Below are 19,639 nucleotides of genomic sequence, written 5' to 3' on the forward strand. Positions count from 1 at the left end.
TATATATTGGGATAAGTAAAATATAGTATCAAAGTTAATTTAATTTATACTTATGCCTCACATGTTTTTACTGAACAGTGTTGAACAGTTTCCTATAACATTTAGCAGTTTCAATTATATTAACTGAAGTAAGCCAGACCCAAAGAAACATAGGTCCCACGGTTTCCCTTATTTGCAATAACTAGTATACATCTTGGTTAATCTTACCAGACAAGCAGAAAAGGTCAAAAACTATCTACATATGACCATATAAGATGATGCTAAGCAAAATGAACCCCAAGATAGGGACACAAGAGGGTTTTTCTTTGTCACTGTTGTTTTTAATGTACTATGTGATTTTGTTGTTGTTGTTGTTTCTTTTGTATGTTCTTCCCCATGGTACAAACCCTGTTGTCACTGTATTTGATTCTGATGCCTGCATCTTGTATATACAATTTTTCTAATTTGGGTAGGGGAAGGGAAATAAAAAAATGCTGAAACAAGGATACAAGTTAACCCACTATAACAATGAGACATACAAGACACTATGTTCAAAAGGAACTTCACAACTTCAGGGGGAGGAGGGCATAGGGAGGAGTTGGGGAGGTGAAGAGAGGAGGGATAGTAGGGGAAAAACAAAGAAGGTAGTAAAATTAATAAATAAAATAAAACATCTAGCAGTCTACATTTCTGTTAGCACTTATGACTAGGGCTTATTTACTCTTTAATCTCTGTAATGTTTTAATTTCCATAATAGTAATAACAATAATAGCAGCTATAATAGTAAAAACAGTGTTAAGTCACTATCCCTTTTTGAGAGAGTCTAACTGATGCCTAAAAATTGGAATTAACAGGAGTTTGGGATGGTGGCACATGCCTGTAATACTCAGGAGGTGAAGGTAGGAGGATAGAGGGCCCAATGTCAAGCAACCAGCAAGTGGCAATTCTGACATATGAACGCAGACAGTCTCTAAGTTATCTGGGTACTAACCACCTAGTACCTGGCCCTGAGTAGTCAGAAAAGATGCACCAAAAATGTAAAATACAACTTCTACCATATACATAAGGACAAACCGCAATGCTAAAACCACAGAAATGCCAGTTAAAGTTTATAAAAGAAAAACAGCAGAGGAGTGAAGATAAAAGGACGTCAAGAATACACAAATATAAGCCTGTGACATCTATACAACAGCAACTTATGCAGTAAGTGACAACTCATACTGGGCATGCTTGCCCTTTTCTCTGTGTGTGTGTTTTTTTAATTGTGAAAATACCGTACAGAGGGGTTACAATTACATGGGCAAGACATATCTGGGACTAAAGCTTCATTCTTTTCTTCAAGGGGAAGCCATGTAATTCTGAAGCTCTAGGATGCTTAGCAGGAAGTAATCAGCTGAGAGACAGGCCAGTACATCCCTGTGACTTTGCCAGCTTCTTGCCATTCCCAGAAGAAACTGTGTTAGAAAAGTCTCTGGCCATACCTAATACCAGAGGCAGGCACACTTTTAAACTCAATCAGTGTATCAAAAAAATCAGGTTTGTCCTAAAAAAGGAAATCAAAGCAGAAGTTAGGAAGTGGAAAAACCTCCTATGCTCCTGGATTGGAAGGATTATCATCATGAAGATGGCAATACTTCCAAAAGATATCTACAAATTCAATGCCATACCTATCAATATTCCAACCTCATTCTTCAAGGAAATAGAAGTAATCCAAAAATTCATATGGAACAATAAAAGACCCCAAATAGCAAAAATGATCATTAACAGAAAGAATACTGCTGGAGGAATATCAATCACATTTCAAACTCTACTACAAAGCCATAGTAATCAAAACAGCTTGGCACTGGCAGAAGAACAGACCTGAGACCAATGGAACAGAACTGAAAACCCAGAAATGAACCCACAGACCTATAACACCTAACCTTTGATAAAGGAGCTAAAAAAATAGAATGGAAAAAAGACAGACTCTTCAGTAAATAGTGCTGGTAAAATTGGTTAATCAACTGTAGAAATCTAGCTAGATCCTTATATATCAGCCTACACCAGAATCAACTCCAAATGGACCAATGATCTCGAAGTCAAAGCAAACACTCTGAAAACATTACAGGATAGAATAGGAGAAACCCTAGGTCTCCTTGGCCCAAATTTTCTTAACACAACAAATCAAAGAAAGGTTGGACAAATGGGACTGCATGAAATTGCAGAGCTTCTGCCTGGCTAAGGACATAGCTACCAAGATCAATAGAAAGCCCACGGATTAGGAGAAGATCTTCACTAGCCATACAGTGGACAAGAGTCCATATCTAAAATATACCTGGAACTCAAAATATTAAATCCTCCAACAACAAATCCTCAAAGAAACAACTGCCCAATAAATAAGTGGGCTAAAGACTTAAAGAGAAACTTCTCTGAAGAGGAAATAAGAATGGCCAGTAGACATATGAAGAAATGCTCAACCTCTCTAGCCATAAAAGAAATGCAAATCAAAACAATATTGAGATACCACCTCACCCCAGTTAGAATGGCAATAATCAAGAACTCTAACAAACAACACACGCTGGAGGAGATGTGGCCAGAAGGGAACCCTACTGCATTGTTGGTGGGAGTGTAAACTTGTTCAACCACTTTGGAAAGTAGTATGGAGGTTCCTCAAAAGACTCCACATAGAGCTCCCCTATGACCCAGCAATCCCACTTTTGGTCATTTATCCAAATGATCACAAACAAGACCATACTAAAGCTACCAGTACAACTATGTTTATTGCAGCATTATTTACCATAGCTAAGATATGGAACCAACCCAGATGCCCCTCAGCAGATGAATGGATCAAGATATATAATGGAATTCTATGCCCTTATCAGAAATAATGGCATTGCCCCATTTGTTAGGAAATGAAAGACCTGGAAAATATTTTATTAAGTGAAGTAAGCCAGGCCCAAAGAAACATAGGTCCCATGGTTTCCCTTATTTGCAATAACTAGTATATGTCTTAGACAAGCAGAAAATATGACTGTATAAGATGATGTTAAGCGAAATGAACCCCAAGATAGGGACACAGTGGTTTTTTTGTCTTCTTGCTATTGATTCTGACATATTTATAATGTACCATGTTATTTTTTTGTTGCTTTGTATGTTCCTCCCCCACAGAACAAAATGCTTAAATAGCAATACAGGTTGCCCCATTGTAACAATGAGATGTATAAGACACGATGTTGAAAAACAAGCTTTACAATTTGGGGGATAGAGGGGTAGTTGTGGAGGCGAGAGGGAAGGGATGGTAGGGGAAAAACAAAGGAGGAGACAACAATGCTTGATAGGAAATGTACTCATTACCTTGCTCATGTAACTGTAACTCCTCTGTACAGTACTTTTACAATAAAAAAAATAACATTAAAATTTTTAAAAAATCAGGTTTGTATTGCTAAGCATAATGGTAGAACCCCAATCCCAGCATTCAGAAAACAGAAGCAGGGGACGGCGAGCACAAGCCTAGCCTGGGCTATAATGAGTGCTGCCATCGGAGATATGTAGTGAGACCCTGTCTCAAAAAAAAGAAAAACAAAGAAAGAAAAAGCTAAAAAGAAAAAGAAAAGAAAAGAAAAAGCTGCTTTGGGAACAGCACGTGGGACTAAGAGTATCAAGACAAACTTGGCTTAGCTTAGCTACAAGAATGTTCCCTACTAGTACACACACAGATTGTACAGATTATGGAGCCCAACCCCAGACAAAAAGAAAACTAAAACTGAAATACAAGAACAGCCTTAACCACATATTTTTTTTTGCCAGTCGTGGGGCCTGAACTCTGGACTGGGCGCTGTCACTCAGCTCTTCAGCTCAAGGCGAGCACTCTACCACTTGAGCCACAGAGCCACTTCCAGCTTTTTCTGCTTATGTGGTGCTGGGGAATCGAACCCAGGGCCTCATGCATGCAAGGCTACTTCCCAGTCCCTTAACAACAAATCTTTTAACATTTAATTCAAATAACAGGGGCTGGGAAGGTGGCTCAGTGGTTGAGCGCTTGCCTTGCATGCATGAGGCCCTGGGTTCGATTCCTCAGCACCACATAAGCAAAAAGAAAAACAGCCGGAAGTGGTGCTGTGGCTCAGCCTTGAGCTGAAGAGCTGAGGGACAGCGCCCAGGCCCAGAGTTCAGGCCCCATGACCGGACCCAAAAAAAACAAAAAACAAAAACACTCAAATAACATGCACTTTCAGGCCTCTTCTGAAGGTAAGGTTCATCAATGAAGTAGGGCCTTGAGAAATCTTTAAGCTAGGACTTTAAGAGAGCCTGCAAAGCCCCTTTCACAGGATGTCTCCATCTCAGACAAAGTGCTAGGAAGTAGAGAACAGCCACACCAGGGGCTCCAGTAGCAGGTGCAACCATCCTGGGAGAAGATGGTTACAGTCATATCGGCCTCAGCAACAGCCTCATGCTTGAAATTGGATTTTAGTGGGATTTAGCTCAGGATTTGAGGAAACTTAGCACATTGATTCTTTAAGCATTCCAAGCTTCCTGTTTCTCTGCCTTTCCTCCTACCAATCCTCCTACCTGGAACCCCTTCCCTCCTCTTCTTTCTCCTCCAACCCCTCACCGCTGTTTAGCTAAACTCTACCCATCCTTCAAGGTTCAGTTCAGAGCACCTTCCTGCCCCACACTCTCCATCATCCTTCTATCCAGCCCTCAAACTTCCACAGCCCCTGTCCAAATTTTCTTAATAGCAGTTACCCCACTCTACCTAGTAATATGGATATGTGTTTGCACATCTAAATTCCACTATTATAATGAGTGCTTTTTCCCAGGAACAATTCTCATCTTTGTATCATGTACAGTATCTAAGGTAGTAACCTGCACATAAACAAAAGGTTGGAACAAATGTACATATGCATGTCTCTACAGAAGAATAATACTTCGTATATTATTTTATCTCAGTAAACCTTAACCATAGTGAGAGCAGGAATCCAATCTTAAATTCACCTTTGTAACCCTACAGTGCCATAAACACAGTGTAGGCCCTCAATTCAATTGGATGACCCTACAGTGGGTATAGGACCTGCTTATCCTCCTGCCCTTTAGCCCTACCACATACTGTCTCGTTCTCCAATCACAACTTCCCTCCACTAAGATAACTGCTGCTCTCAGAAGGAAAGGGAAATTGCTGAGTTGGTTCTAAAGAGATAGTAGCAGTTATCATAGTATCCTTAATTATTGTTGGGTGGAGCTCTAGCCATGTCGGAGGGATGGGAACAGCTAGGTGGGCAGAAGAGAGGAAGAGAGGGAAGAAAAGGGGGGTTACAGGGGGAAATGACATGGAATGTATCACTATCAGAAAGGCCCAGGATTTCTACCTGTAAATTTGTCTACTAATTCTCTCCCCATTGATTGAAAACTGGGCAGATGCATTGGAAACAAAGCAGCAGGGACAGAAACTATAGGCACACAATGAGACAGATCTCTTAAAAGGGGCAATGAGAATTCTTTGGGTTGGCAACTAGAACTCCATGGATACATATGGCTCAAAGGAAGAAGGCTGGTGAGTTCCATCTTCAGCCCCTCTCTCCTCTGTACCTGGTGGGCATCTCCCGACGGGATGATGTAGGCCTGGATGGGTTCTGCCACATACTCGCAGTTCCTCATGGCTTGTCTCAGCTGCCGAAGCAGCTCCGAAGTCACCTTGGGAGCCATTCTGTTATCTGCAACAACAGAAGAGTTTGTTCTAAATTAGCCTAACCCCAGCAATTCAATAAGTTCAAAGCCAGACACAGAGATAAGAACCTTCTACATTCTGCTCCACCCCAGCTGTGTCTCAAACTGACCAAGCCACCAGGCTAACCACAAAGCTTCTAGAAACACTTGGAGTTCTTAAATATTACTTCCAGCTGGGTGCTGGTGTCTCATGCCTATAATCCTAACTACTCAAGAGGCTAAAATCTGAGGATCATGGTTCAAAGCCAGCCCAAGCAAGAAAGTCTGTGAAGCTATAGCTTCGCAGGAACAACACCCAGCCCTTAATTCAAGCCTCAGAACTGGCAGGCACGCACACGCGTGCGCGCGCACGTGCACAGACACACACACACACACACAAATACTTCCAAATACCCATCCATCATACAGCAGGAACATTTGAGCCACTAAGACTCATTTCCAAATTCACTTAAGGTTAATCATTTCACTTTTAGGACTTTATTCTGAGGAGAAAAATATACAAAAAATGCAGATGTTGATCCTTGTTTATATTTTTTTAAAGTAAAAGAAAATGTGATTGGTTAAATAAACTATAATACAGCAGTAAACTACTACAACACAAGAAAAATGTTTTACAGATCTCTATTTGACTTGGAAAGACATGGAGATAATACTCATAAGTGATTAAACACTGATTACAAAAGAACTCATAGAGGCTGTATATGAATAAATAAGAATGGAGTTGCTAGAAATGCTTTAGGGTAAGTAAATTTAGAGTATTTTCTTCTGGTGCTTTTCTGCTTCTTACATCTGTCCACATTAAAGCATGTTTCATAAACAGCTTTCTTAAGCAACCAACCCTAAATTTGGGGTAGAACTTTCAATATACTACGAACCAAAGTCCTGTCTTTTACTATAGTAAATATTATTATAGCAAAACTCGCTCTGACCCTCAAGAAGAGGGCTGGGTTCTCTCTTAAAATATGGGGTGAAGGAAGTGTTAGACTAGACCCAAGAAGTCCCAAGAACCAAGCAGATCCAATTAGCTGGAGTTAACAGTTCTACAAAACACAAAACAGGAAGAGAAAATCAAAAGTCATGAAAAAGAAATGTTAGAGAAATTAAATGTGGTCCCAGTAGAAATTCTTGAACTTTTACAAACATTGAAGTAGTCAAAAATCAAAAGAGCACTGAATAACACTAAGAACTAAAAACTACTTCTGTGCTGCAAGCACACATGGTACAAACTGCATAACTGCTTTAGTTGATTCTTCAGAAAGATTTTTATTCAACAAAATAACTATTAACAGTTCTGATAAACACATCACAGTACAATGGCCACATTACAAAGTAATTTCACATACGGCAAAATTAACAGGACTTAAGAAACAAAAACTCCCACTCATCTGGTCGAACCACTACTAAATATCCCCATGCTGCTGATCACATGTATGGTGTATATGTGTACACCATTATATGTTATAGACCGTGATAGACAATTAGCTCCAGGAAAGTTAGAATGAACGTGACTTTAAATGAGCATCATTATTCCACAATACTGTGAAATTTGGGAAATTATGTAATCACTTAATCACAATTAAAAAAAAAAGAACCTCGGGGAAGGTAGGGAGGGAAGGGATGGTAGGGGGAAAACAATGGAGGGAGTAACAATGCTCAATAGGAAGTGTACTCATTACCTTGCTCATGTAACTGTAACCCTCCGTATAGTATCTTTACAATAAAAAAAAAATTTTAAAAAAAAGTAATTTCACAAAAAGCAATAAAGACTGGTGATCATTCGTATTTTAGTATATCCCATGGGCTACAGGCACAAAGCTACATGGTTATAGCTCACAGTATAATAATGGAGTTTTCCAATTTGTTTGCTTGTTCTTGGAGGTTTGGGTTTGTCTTAGTTGTTTTTTTTGTTGTTGTTGTTGTTGTTTTTTGAGACAGGATCTTGTTATGTAGCCCAGGCTGGCCTAAAACTAGTAATTCTATTACATTAGCCTCCAGACTATTAGAATTATATGTGCATGTCACTATACCTGGCTTCCAACTTATTTATGAATAATACAGAGTTCCCACATAGCCCCTACCACAACACACACTTACACACAGCCTCTCCCACCATCAATCTCTGTTACCAGATCAGCGTACTTGTTACAACTGATAAATCTACACTATCATCCAAAGTCCACAGCTTACTCTTCCACTCTCAGTGTTGTATATGATAGGAGTTTTAACAACAAATACATAATGTACCCACCACTGTAGTACCATGTAGAATATTTTAGCTGCCCTAAAAATCCTGTAAGGTATTTACTATATATAAAATTCTGAAAAGACTAAACCACAGAGATAGTAAGAAAGGTCAGTTATTGCCTTTCAGATTGTAATATGGACATAAGACTTTTCTTTGACTTGATAATGTGTATTTAAGATTTCTTCAATTCCATGGTCTAACAGCTCATCTCCAGTGTTTGGATGTACTGTAACTTGCTTATTCACTCACCTACTGAAAGACTATGTTGTCTCCAAGTTTGGGTAATTATAAATAAAGGTGCTATTGTCATTCATGTGAAGGTTTTATATAGATGTGAAATTTCAAAGCATTTGAGTAAATACCAAGGAGTGTGATTGTTAGATCAGATGATAAGTTCATTTAGTTTTATAAAGAACTGCTAAACTGTCTTCCAAAGTTGATGTACTGTTACATTTCCTCAGCAATGAATGAATAGTTCCTGTTGCTCTATATCCTTGTCAACTGTTTTGGATTTTATCAACTCACTTTTTCAATGAATAGAAAAAGATTTTACTTAACCAAAATGTCCTAATACACAATATTATACATCGTGGTACAGTGAGACAGTCAGATCGTCTTCAAGGACTGACATCTTGACTAGCTAAGGCTTATACTCGGCTAGGTATGATTCTGTATCTGTTCAGTAACACTTTCACAGCTTCTTCCTCTTCATCACTATCAGTACCCTGGGCTTTTCCCCTCAGTTCTGATTATCTCCAAGAGATTCTCCAACAGGTACCATACTGATTATAGGACTCTTACATTATTGCCAGCAAGAACAACTTCAGTAACAGACCTCAGGGCTCTACTTAACGAGTTTTAAAAAGACAGAATTACTAAAAGAAAAAGTTGCTAAAAACTCCTACTCATGATTCAATCATGCCCACATTCCCTGCAGTACAGCAACTGCCTCTGAAAACTACTATTCAAACTACTATTCCTTTCCTTTCGTTTGGTCTATTATGCCCATAATTTTTCAATTATCAGACAAAGAAAAGTCAGCAGTATCCAGTCTAATCTAGTCTAATCTGGGTCCAATATGAAGCCTACTACGATCTCATAATATTGTCAGCAGCTGATATCTTTAAGAAACTTCCAAATAGATTTACTATACTTCTACATTATATTTCTAAGAAAGTTAACTTTCCCCTGACCAGCCAGGGACTCAGTATTTTGCCCAAGCTAATCTCAAGTTTCTGAGTTCAAATGATAGCCCTTCCTCAGCCTATGGAATAGGTAGGATTTACAGGCATACACTAATGTACCAGACAAGGTTAATATTTTTAGAAAGAGACAGGCAAAAAATGAAGACTTCCTTTGGAGTAGTGTGATTCAACCTTGGCAGCACACCCGAAGTACTTAGGGAACTTCTGATTTAATTGCCCTAGAGTGCAACCAGGCATGCAGAATTTTATAAAGTAAATACAGAAGCCAAATGACAGAGGCCAACATTCTTTACTTCAAGTTCATTAATTTCTTTATACACTGCAGCCTCTAATTAAAGCACACATGACTTCAGGATTTTGATGGCACCAACTCCTTGTTTTTAGTGAGTACCTGTCATTTGCACCAACATTATCAGTCACTCACCTCATCAGTAAAGAGAACATAACCCACGGCAAGCAGAACATGTTCAATTACAAACTGTAAGGCAAAGTGGCCCTGGTCAAAGACATCTTTTGCCTTCCTGGGCACTGTAACCTGCCTCTGTACCAGCCATTCTGACAGCCATCACCATCTCTGGCCTCATCATAACATGCTCCACTTGACTGACACATTAGGCCTTGCAACCAACACTTAGAGTCTGCTGCAGTGACGTATTGACGTATGTCCTTCCTCTATGTACCTGTCCCATCACACTCTCAACATGCCCCTTTTCTTTTTCACCCTTCAAACTCATCATATTTGGCTGGTGTCTTTGGTCAAATATAGCCTCTTCTTTGTCACCTATACCAGATACGACAGAAGTACTTCCACCTGACACATACCTACGATCACTGAGATGGGCTAAATGAATGCCACAATTTGGGATCTATGATCTTTACAAACCCACATAACCAAGAGTAACAAATCTGCAGTGAAAGAAGCAAGCTAGGAATTTAGATGATGTCATATTATAACACCTGCTCATTCCACATTCTCTTTTCTCAGAAACATTAGAAGCAGCCAAGAGCTGAGCAGAGTGTGCAGGGAACTGGAAAGCCAAGAGCAACAGACCTAGTCCATGATGTAACATTAGCCCATACGCTGCCAGGTATTTTTAAACTGTGACTTAAAGGGAATGACTCATTGAAAATGCTTTTGCATATGTGGATCTGCTGTTAAGAAACAGAGTCCCAAACCTCAGCCTGAATCACAAACACTTTTTCCACCACTTGCACATGAAATCACACCCTATTTACCTCACTGGGTGACTAGAGTTAAACATGATAATATGTGTGAGAGTACCATGTGCAGCAGCTAACACATTGTATTTGAGGTGAAGAAATATTTGAACCAAGAGCTGAAGCACCAGCTGGGATTCCTACTCATCTTGTTATAATGGAAGGGGCTGGTTTACCCCAATTTCATCTCCTTAACACATGGACAGATGCTCTGCCAGCATCAATAATTCTAGAGGTGGCATGGCTGTGGGGAGGGGCTGAGGGTTTTACATACATTAGTGGTTAATTCTCACAATGATCCTCCTACGGAGAGTTCATTATTCCCATTTAGAGGAACAGGAGTTTAAATAAGTTAAGCAGCTGCCCAAGTCTGCTGGATTATCAGGAACCAGTACCCAAGGTCTGTCCAATTCTCAAGTCCATGCATATTACCTAGAAGACTTAATATTAGAGCATTCTAAAATCAATAGAATCAAATCACATGGGCTCCAGTGGCCAGCTGACATCTACAACCTCAGAAAACTGAACTGATAAGTCCTTGAAATAACTAATAATAGTCCTAATATAAGGAGAAGTTCTTTTGAACTCTATATTGATGACTCTATCCTTTTTTCCCCCTTTCTTACTTCCTCTTTTTTCCTGCTTATTCTTCCTTCCTCTCCTACTTCCTATTATGGTCCAAAATATGCTGGCTACATATACATTTTTTAAAGAAAAAAAAATATTACCTAAGATTGAATAAAGTAATAGCACTGCTATTCCAAAGGGAGACTAATGATGGTTTCTTGCACACTTTAAAGGATCAATTTTTCAGTCTGAAAAAAGTTAACAGGATGGCTATCCTATATGTCCATAGAAAAGCACTAACTTACTTGGGACCAAAATAGAGTAATATACCACTTTTCAATAGAATCACAAAACTAACAAGTTCTAGGGAGGAGAGATGATTTCAAGATGGTTTTCCTAAATGAACATTCAATTTATAAAGCATAATAATGTATTTTCTCACTTGAGAATCTGATGAAAGATTGAAAGCTAATTTCTAACATGATCAGAAAGGAACTATGTTAGAGATAAAAGACAGAGTCGAAGTTCTAGAATAGTACATTTCAATAATAATCTATCTCTACCCCACTATCCCCACCTATCTCCACACAAATAGAAATTGCAAATATATATGTATATATTTATCACTTTCTAACTTATTACTTTTTAACTAACATTACTTAACTAACTTATTACTTATTACTAAAAAAGTGATATATATATATATATATAAAAATAACCACCCAGAGAGCCAAAGGACAAAGTGATTTCCAGATCCTACCCCAACCTTGATCAACTAATTGCTAATCCCTTACCATTTCTTCTCATTCATGGGCACAGTGGCCAAAAATCTTGTCTAATTTATAGGTAAAATTATTCTTACCTGTTTCCACACCTGTGTCTCCTGATGATGTCACCTCGTTAGATTCAATTATTCTTAAATTTTGCAGCTGAAAATCTTGGTGATTCGCCCTTACAAAGAGAAAGAAGAGGAAGTTAAGGACTTTGACCACAGGAAGTGTGGCAAGACTCAAAGAAGGCATCAACTTGTCTTAGCAGTTTTGTCCATGAATCAGAAGAACTCTCACCCCTCTATCAGTGATGGACGAAATCCAACTTGAAGGTATAAAACATCCCCATGACAGGTGAGCCTCAGCCCTAGTTTCCACTTTATGAATTGTGTTCAATTGTGTCTAATCTCTTTATAGATAAACTAAAAAGATTTTATTTTCAGTGATTGTATTTTTCACAAGTACTTATTTTTAATTTGTGTTGTCCTGTTCTTTCATTCTGGCTTCCATTCCTTCTCTATCAACTGAATCATTTTAGGCCCTCATAATTCCTTTCTGACTTTCCATTTGGGCTAGCAATCCTCATGCTTGCTCAATCTGAGATAACCTACTCCATGTGCTTGCTTTATTCTGTACCTGTGGTTCTAGTATTCCAGAGGCTGAGGCAAGGAGGGCTGTGAGTTCAGGGCCAGGCTGTGCTCTATGAATGAAACCCTGTATCAAAGAAAAAAGAAGAAAAGAGAGAGGGGAATGTATAGAGGGAGGAAAAGAAAACAAGAAGGAGGTAAGAGAGGGACAAAGAGGGAAGGAAAAAGGAAAGAAGGAAAGAGGTCTTCAGTAAAGATTGCCTATGTGAATAAATGTGTCCCTGGTTCATATAAGCATTACTGTCACTGCTCAATATTCACATTAATTTCTTAGCTAGAAGATCTGTACACAAGTCTCTTATCCCCACTTAGGGACAGCCTGATACCCTGGACTCCAGCCATGAAGCTCTCTGTTTGGGTTAGATAAATTTTCAAGATTCAGTTTACCAGCTTACCACTCAGGCTTTAAATTCTCTCTAAATTTCTGGGACCTGAGGGTTGTCTTTCAGGTTTACTCAAATATTTATTGAGAATCTTCTATAACCCAGGCTCTCAGAGACAGCAGTGAACAAAACCAATAATATACTTTATTTCAAAACATGTAAATAGGGTGGAATAGGAGTGGGAGACTAGATGGAGGAAAAGAGGGGAAGCAATATTTTCTGTGAGAAAAGGAAAGCAGGGCAAGAGAAAGAGGGTGACTAGGAGATACTGAAGTATCCAGAGGAGATCTCTCTGATAACACTCAGCATTTTAACACATACTTGAAAACAATGTTGAGAGGGGCATCCTCATTTGTAGAAGAAGAATGTGCCAGGAAAAGAAAACAGTAAGTACAAAGGGCACAAGGTAGAAGTGTGTGTGCCTGTAGTGGAGGAAAAGTAAGGCGGCCAACACAGTGTGTAGTGTCATGAGGTGGTCATCAGCAGTTAGATTAGATCAAATTAAGTCATAGGTTTTACATTTTACACAGCCATAACTTAACTAAGTAAACACCTTAACCACATTTTTACATGTTAGTTAGGTTCACATTAGCTCAATCCACCACAAGGCCAGAACCAGAAGACTGGATTTTACCAATCACTGCAAGCCTGCTCTTGTATTGACTGCTACTTTAATTTCACCTGACTGAGTAAGATGTAATTAGCTGGGGAAAGCACATGTTCTTTCATTTAAAAAAAAAAAAAAAAAAGTAAAACACTGGGCTGTGGGAGAAAATAAGGCCCTAAGTTTGATCCCCAGCACTGAAGGGGAAAAAAAAGTTTAGACATCCCAATACCTCATAATACAAATGAAAATCCCTTCAACAAAATACAAGCAAACTGAAACTAGTGATAATATAAAAAGAATCATACACCATTGCAAAGTGGCCAAGAACGTAGTTAGTTCAACCTATCAAAAGTCAATTAATGGAAGACATTATATATACAGAATAAAGAACAAAAACTACACCATTCTCTCAGCAGACATGAAAAAAAGCATTTAACACCCACTACCACTCAGCAGACAGCACAAGGCTAGTCCAAGCAAAAACATCTCAAGATCCCATGTCAATAACCAGGCATGGTAGTGCCTGCCAGTTATCCCAATTACAAAGGAAGCTATGGCTGTCTGAAACCAGTCCTAGACAAACACGCAAGATCCTACCTGAAAAATAACTAAAAGACCTGGGGACATGGTTCAAGTGAAAGCGCAGGTGCCTAACAAACACAAGACCCTGTGATATTGAGAGACTAACAGCTTTCTCAGACCAAGATAGGGCTGACTAATCTTTCCACTCCTATTGAACATTGTACTTGATGTTCTATCCAGGATAATTAGGCAAGAACTGTAACAAAATGTATCTGGATTGGAAAAGAAATGAAACTATTTGCAAATAACATTGTCTTGAATACAAAAAATCCTCAAGGCTTCACACACACACACATACACATACACACACAAGAAAAAAAAATGAGTTCATCAAGAATATAAGATATAGCCAAGTACCAGTGGCTCACACCTATAATCTTAACTACTCAAGAAGCTGAGATCTGAAGGTCACAGTTCAAAGCTAGCCTAGGTAGGAAAGCCCATGGGACTCTTATCTCCAATTAAGCATCAAATAGCTAGAAATGTATTTGTGACTCAAGTGGTAGAGTACTAGCCTTGAATAAAAAAGCTCAAGGACAGCACTCAGGCCTAGAGTTCAAGCCCCAGAATGGGAACCAAAAAGAAAAAAAAAAAGAGAGAGAAAAGAAAAAAGGAAAAAGAAAAAAGAGCTGGGCGCCAGTGGCTCACACCTATAATCCTAGCTACTCAGAAGGCTGAGATCTGATTGGTTCAAAGCCAGCCCAGGCAGGAAAGTCCATGACTCTTATCTTCAATTAACCGTGAGAAAACCAGAAGTGGTACTGTGGCTCAAAGTGGTAGAGCACTAGCCTTGAGCTGAAGAGATCAGGGACATCGCCCAGGCCCAGAGTTCAACACAGCCAACAACAAAAGAAAAGAAAGAAAAGAAAAGAGGAAGGAAGGAAGGAAGGAAGGAAAGAGAGAGAGAGAGAGAGAGAAAGAAAGGAGAGAGGGAAGGAGGGTGAGGGAGGGAGAAGGAGAGCAGGCAGGCAGGAAGGAAGGAAAGGTGAGAGAGAGAAGGAAGGAAGGAAGGAAGCAAGGATGCAAGGAAGGTAGGAAGGGAGGGAAGGAAAAAGAATACAGGACATAGTGCTAAGTGATGAGGGCCTGTAATCCTAGCTACTCAGGAGGCTAATATCTGAGGATTGCAGTTGAAAGCCAGGCAGGACAGGAAACCCTGTGAGTGCTCAAGTAGTAGAGAGCCAGCCTTGAGCCAAAAAGCTAAGGGACAGTGCCCAGGCACTGAGTCCAAGATCCAGTACCAGCTCTGTGTTTCAGAAGATACCAAGAAAAAAAATAGAACAATCCACAAACAGAATAACTTGAAAATTTGCTGGAATCTAAATCTAGAATATAGATATAATGTATAAAATTATATCTAGATTCCATATCTGAAATATATTACAATTCCATAACAAAAAGATACAACCTAACTTTGAAATGGGAAACAAATCTGAATTAACATTTCTCCAATGAAGATATATAAATAGACAAGCACATAAAAGATGTTCAGCATGTCATTACAGAACTGCAAATCAAAAATCACAATGATATCACTTTATAGCCTCTAAGAAGGTAAAAATCAAGAAATAGACAATAACAACTATGTGTAAGGATGTGGAAAATGCAGACCCTCAAGCACTGAAGGTAGAAATGTAAACTGGTGGTATGTGTGGCTCTGGAAAATGATCTAACAATTGCTTAAAACATTAAAGGGTTAGTATCCAACCAAAGCAATTTCATTCCTGGGTATACACTGAAGAAAACTAAAAATATATATCCTCATAAAAATCCACACAGCAATAAGGAGGTAGGATCAATGAAGGAGCACTTCCCTATATGCGTGGGGCATTTAATTGGATTCCTAACACCACAAAAAGAAATTTTATGTAAATGTCTATACCTTAATTATATGTAATAGCCAAAAAGTAGAAAGAAACCAAATCCCCAACTGCTGAATGGATAAATAAAAGTCTACCCATACAATGTAATATTATTTGACAATAAAAATTCATACAAAAATAGGTAAACCTCGAAAATATTATATCAAAGGGGGGAAAAGCCTATCACAAAAAGACTAGCTAGTAAATAATTCCATTTGTATAAAATATACAAAATAGACAAACCTACAGAGATGGGAAGAAGAATGGTGGCTGTCAAGGGCTGAGGTTGTGGAAAACGATACATACCCATGGGTAAAAGATTTGGGAAAAACAAAAAAGAATGGAAGTGTTGCTCAAGCCTAAGGCCCTCAGTTAAAATCCCACAAGAAAAAAAAAAAAGCTGGAAGTAGTTGTGGCTCAAAATAGTAGAGTATTACCCTTGAGCAAAAAGAACTCAGGGACAGTGTCCAGGCCCTGAGTTCAAGACCCACAACCAACCAAAAAAAAAATATTTGTAGGGCAAGGAAACTGCCCTAAATAGCTTGTGATGATTGTTATACAACTCAGTGTACAATACTGTACCAGGAATTGTATCATATATGATACAATGACACCTATCTTAGATAAGGATACAAATCAATTCTCAACCAGTTTCGCATAGCTTCATATGTAAGTTTATATAACAGTGAGTGAAGGATGTCAATATCCCCTTTGCCTCTCCCACATAGGACTTGAGGGGCAAGTTATTCAGAGGCAGTCCTGTTCACTAATTTATAGAAGAAACAAAATAACTCCTACAGACCACATATCTGGGTACCTGCAAAGCCCAGACCAGAAACCAGATCTGACAGGTGAGTTCAAACTGTCTAGGTGAGCATCACCACCTCTACTCTCTATCAGGAGGATCCCAGGCACCTGAACAGTACAGCTGCCCTGCTCCTGTCATACCTTAGGTTTCTGTAGAGTTCAAAACACATCCATCCTTCAGTTTTTGACAGACATATTCTCTGTGAAGTCTTCACTTAAATAATCACAAGCTGTCTGTAAAAACAGGACTACCATTAAATGTGAGAGCTAAGAGACTATACCTAAGGGACCACATAACTCAACTAACTCCCTCCTCTAGGCAAAGAAACAGAAAGATCAAATGACTTGCCTAAAGGCTCACAGTTATTTAGTGACAATGCTAGAACTAGAGTTTCCAAGTCTTCCGATTTCTACACCTTCTTCTCCAAGTCAAATGGTTACAAGTTGGGTAATGGGAACGAAGTAGAACTACTCCTGTTCAACATGTATACTACTTGCCCATAGATGAGCTACTAAAAACTGTACATTTGTCTCCCTCTCTGAAAAGAACTCCCAGTAAGTTTCTAGGAATCTACCCCCACTAGTATCCCCAGTCCATGAGAAGAATCATAAATGTCTAGTGTTCAAGATGGAGCAAAATAAGGACCAAGCTGAATTTGGTGGTACAGGTATAGCAAGTACAGCACTTGGAATTACGAGTTGAAGGCCAGCCTCGGTGGATAGTGAGATTCTGTCTAAAAAAAAGAAAGAAAAAGACCTAGATGCTCAATCATGCCTAAGTGATGAGAAAAAGGTTAAACCAGAACAAATTTGGGGGACAAGGTATCTCTCTTCATGAGCACTCAGATTTTTTTTGGAAATGGCCCCTTCTCCATTTCAATCCAAGGGGTTGGAATGAGCATTAGTCACTTGCCCACCATGTTCTGAGATGTAGGCTTGGTCAATCCACTCCTCTGGCCACAATGATGCTTCAAGGATAGAAATAAGAATCAAGTCAGTCCAATGGCAATCAGATCTAGGACTTCGGCAAACATTTCTGCTGGAGCTCTCAGCCTACAAATATATCATTGCATGCCACAACAAGAAAGTCTGCCTGGGTATAAAGCCAGGCTAAAATCAATGAAGATACAAAATAGAGGGAAAGTCTGCTGCCAGTATTGGTGCTTCTGGTTTCAGCTTCACTAGAAACTATCCCAGTCTAATTTTACCTAAGTCCACTTGAGTTCAGTTTCCAAACCCTAAACTGAAAGAAACGCTCACTTCTATGGCACTGGAAGACATCTGAGGCAAAAGGCTTCCCTCTCTTAGCCCACCATCTATGTTCAAAGACCCTTCTGCCACAAATATTGTGATTCGGCCTAGCAAAGGCCACCGTGGTCCTCAAAGGTTTCCTCACAGCCTAGAGCCTAAGTCGTCATCATCCCTCATCATCCACTTGCCTGACTCCCTCTCTAACATCTACCTTACGGATAGCTCCTTCCACAGTGTAGGTCTGGGTCTCTGCTCACCTCTAACGTGTGGTATACAAGGGCAAGTCCAGGTAAGGGTAGGCCTGAGATCTATCCACTCAGGAAACATAGCACACACCAGGGTCTGGATTCAGCAAATAAGCCATGCCATGCTGCTTAATGTGTTCCTTTCAAGCCTCAACTAACTGGTCTTCGAAGGTGGGGTGACCGGGCCCCGACCCCGTGTGGATGGCCAGAGTTTTAATTCTAGGCTTTGTGAACTTCGATCCTTTCTCTCCGTCTCCCACTTGGATGGATGCACTGATAAGTATACCCCAGTTGCGGGGTGCGAATAAACGCAAGACACGTTTCACACGAGGTGATCCTTCGCACGTCCCTGTGTCCAAAGAGAAGCCAGGGCAAGCTAACGGCGGGATGTTCCTGAGCATTCTTCCATTTGGGTGGGGAGGGACGTCTGGAGGCGAGGGCAGGAGCCCACCCACGTCCCGGTACCCGGGGAGGGCCCAACAGAGACCAACTTCCTGCCACGAGCTGGGCCTTCCCGCGGGGGCCGGGGTCGGTGACCGCGAGCGCACCTCGGGGCCGAGCGCGCCGCGGGCCGAGCGCTGCGGTTCCTCCCGCCACACGCGCGCCTGGACCGGCTCGGGCGGCCCCCGGGCCTCGCCGGCCCGGCCGAAAACGGACTGGATCCGGCCGGGCTGCACGGCGGGGTCCCTGACTCCCAATGGGGGGGGGGGGGGTCGGTCACCTCCGGCCCTCGCCCGACGACAGCGGCAGGGCCTCGGCTCCTCACCCGCTCAGTCTCAGCCTTCCAGGTACCACCCGCGCGTCTGGGCTGGGCGGCCTCGCAGACGCGGACACCTGCTTCCCCTCACCTCACTCGCGGTGGCTTTCTGGAGGCTGCCATTCGGCGGTGACGTGCGCCGGCCCACGTCAGGGCAGCGCAGACCAGCTGATCAGCCCCGGGAAAAGAAAAAAAAGAGGCAGGAAGGAGGGAGGTGCGCGAGCAGACCCGCCGCCGCGCGCACAGGGTCGGCCACGCCCCTCTCTGTGGCGTGCTCACGCAACGGCCACGCCCATCGCTCTGGCCACGCCGCGGAGGGGCGTGGCCCGCGGTCCTGGGCGGTCCTCCGAGGCGCGGGGCCCCGCCCACACGCTCCCAGAGCGGGCGGTGCGGAGTTAGGTTGGGGACGTTGTGCGTGCGGGAGCGTCGTCGTCGTTGTCATTTTGATTTCCCGCGGAGAGGAAGGATGAAGGCTCCAAGGAGCTGGCGGACCCTCCCCGGTGCGGCCTTCGGGCCGGCGGAGAGCGGGGGCCAGGCCACTTCTGGAGTCACTGACACTTCGCTCACCCCGAGGCCTTATTTGCCTTGGGTGGCTAACAGGACAGCTCCTCACCGTACCCCGAAGAACGCGCTCCAAAGGGGCTTCACCGGCCCAATCCGGGGCCACCCTGCTCTGCAAGGCCAAAAACATCCTGGCCTCTCTCACCTCATCTCCCCTGTCGGCTTTGTCTTCAACTAGCTTTCCATTTACACATACACACACACACACACACACACACACACACACACACACACACACACACACACACAC

The 19,639-nt window shown here is 41.2% G+C and overlaps 1 protein-coding gene across 5 annotated transcripts in view; it reads right to left on the reverse strand.

Moving 5' to 3' along the window:
- The window catches only part of Xpnpep1 (X-prolyl aminopeptidase 1), a 54,254-nt gene extending 35,218 nt beyond the window's left edge, over positions 1 to 19,036 (reverse strand). The window contains exons 1-3 of one of the 5 annotated variants that reach the window (XM_069987935.1): positions 18,920 to 19,036; positions 11,780 to 11,868; positions 5,545 to 5,669 (exon numbers count right to left, since the gene is read on the reverse strand). In XM_069987935.1, coding sequence (XP_069844036.1) covers positions 5,545 to 5,669; positions 11,780 to 11,868; positions 18,920 to 18,951 — 246 coding nt within the window. In that variant the 5' untranslated portion in view covers positions 18,952 to 19,036. Of the gene's footprint in view, positions 1 to 5,544; positions 5,670 to 11,779; positions 11,869 to 12,323; positions 12,409 to 18,083; positions 18,386 to 18,792 lie in introns of those variants that run through there. The other 4 variants (XM_069987939.1, XM_069987936.1, XM_069987938.1 and 1 more) reach the window with 4 other exon arrangements.
- Positions 19,037 to 19,639: the final 603 nt, after the last annotated feature.

The sequence above is a fragment of the Dipodomys merriami genome, unplaced genomic scaffold (genome assembly GCF_024711535.1).
Source record: "Dipodomys merriami isolate MVZ:Mamm:240054 unplaced genomic scaffold, mDipMer1.0.p SCAF_35, whole genome shotgun sequence".
NCBI lineage: Eukaryota > Metazoa > Chordata > Mammalia > Rodentia > Heteromyidae > Dipodomys > Dipodomys merriami.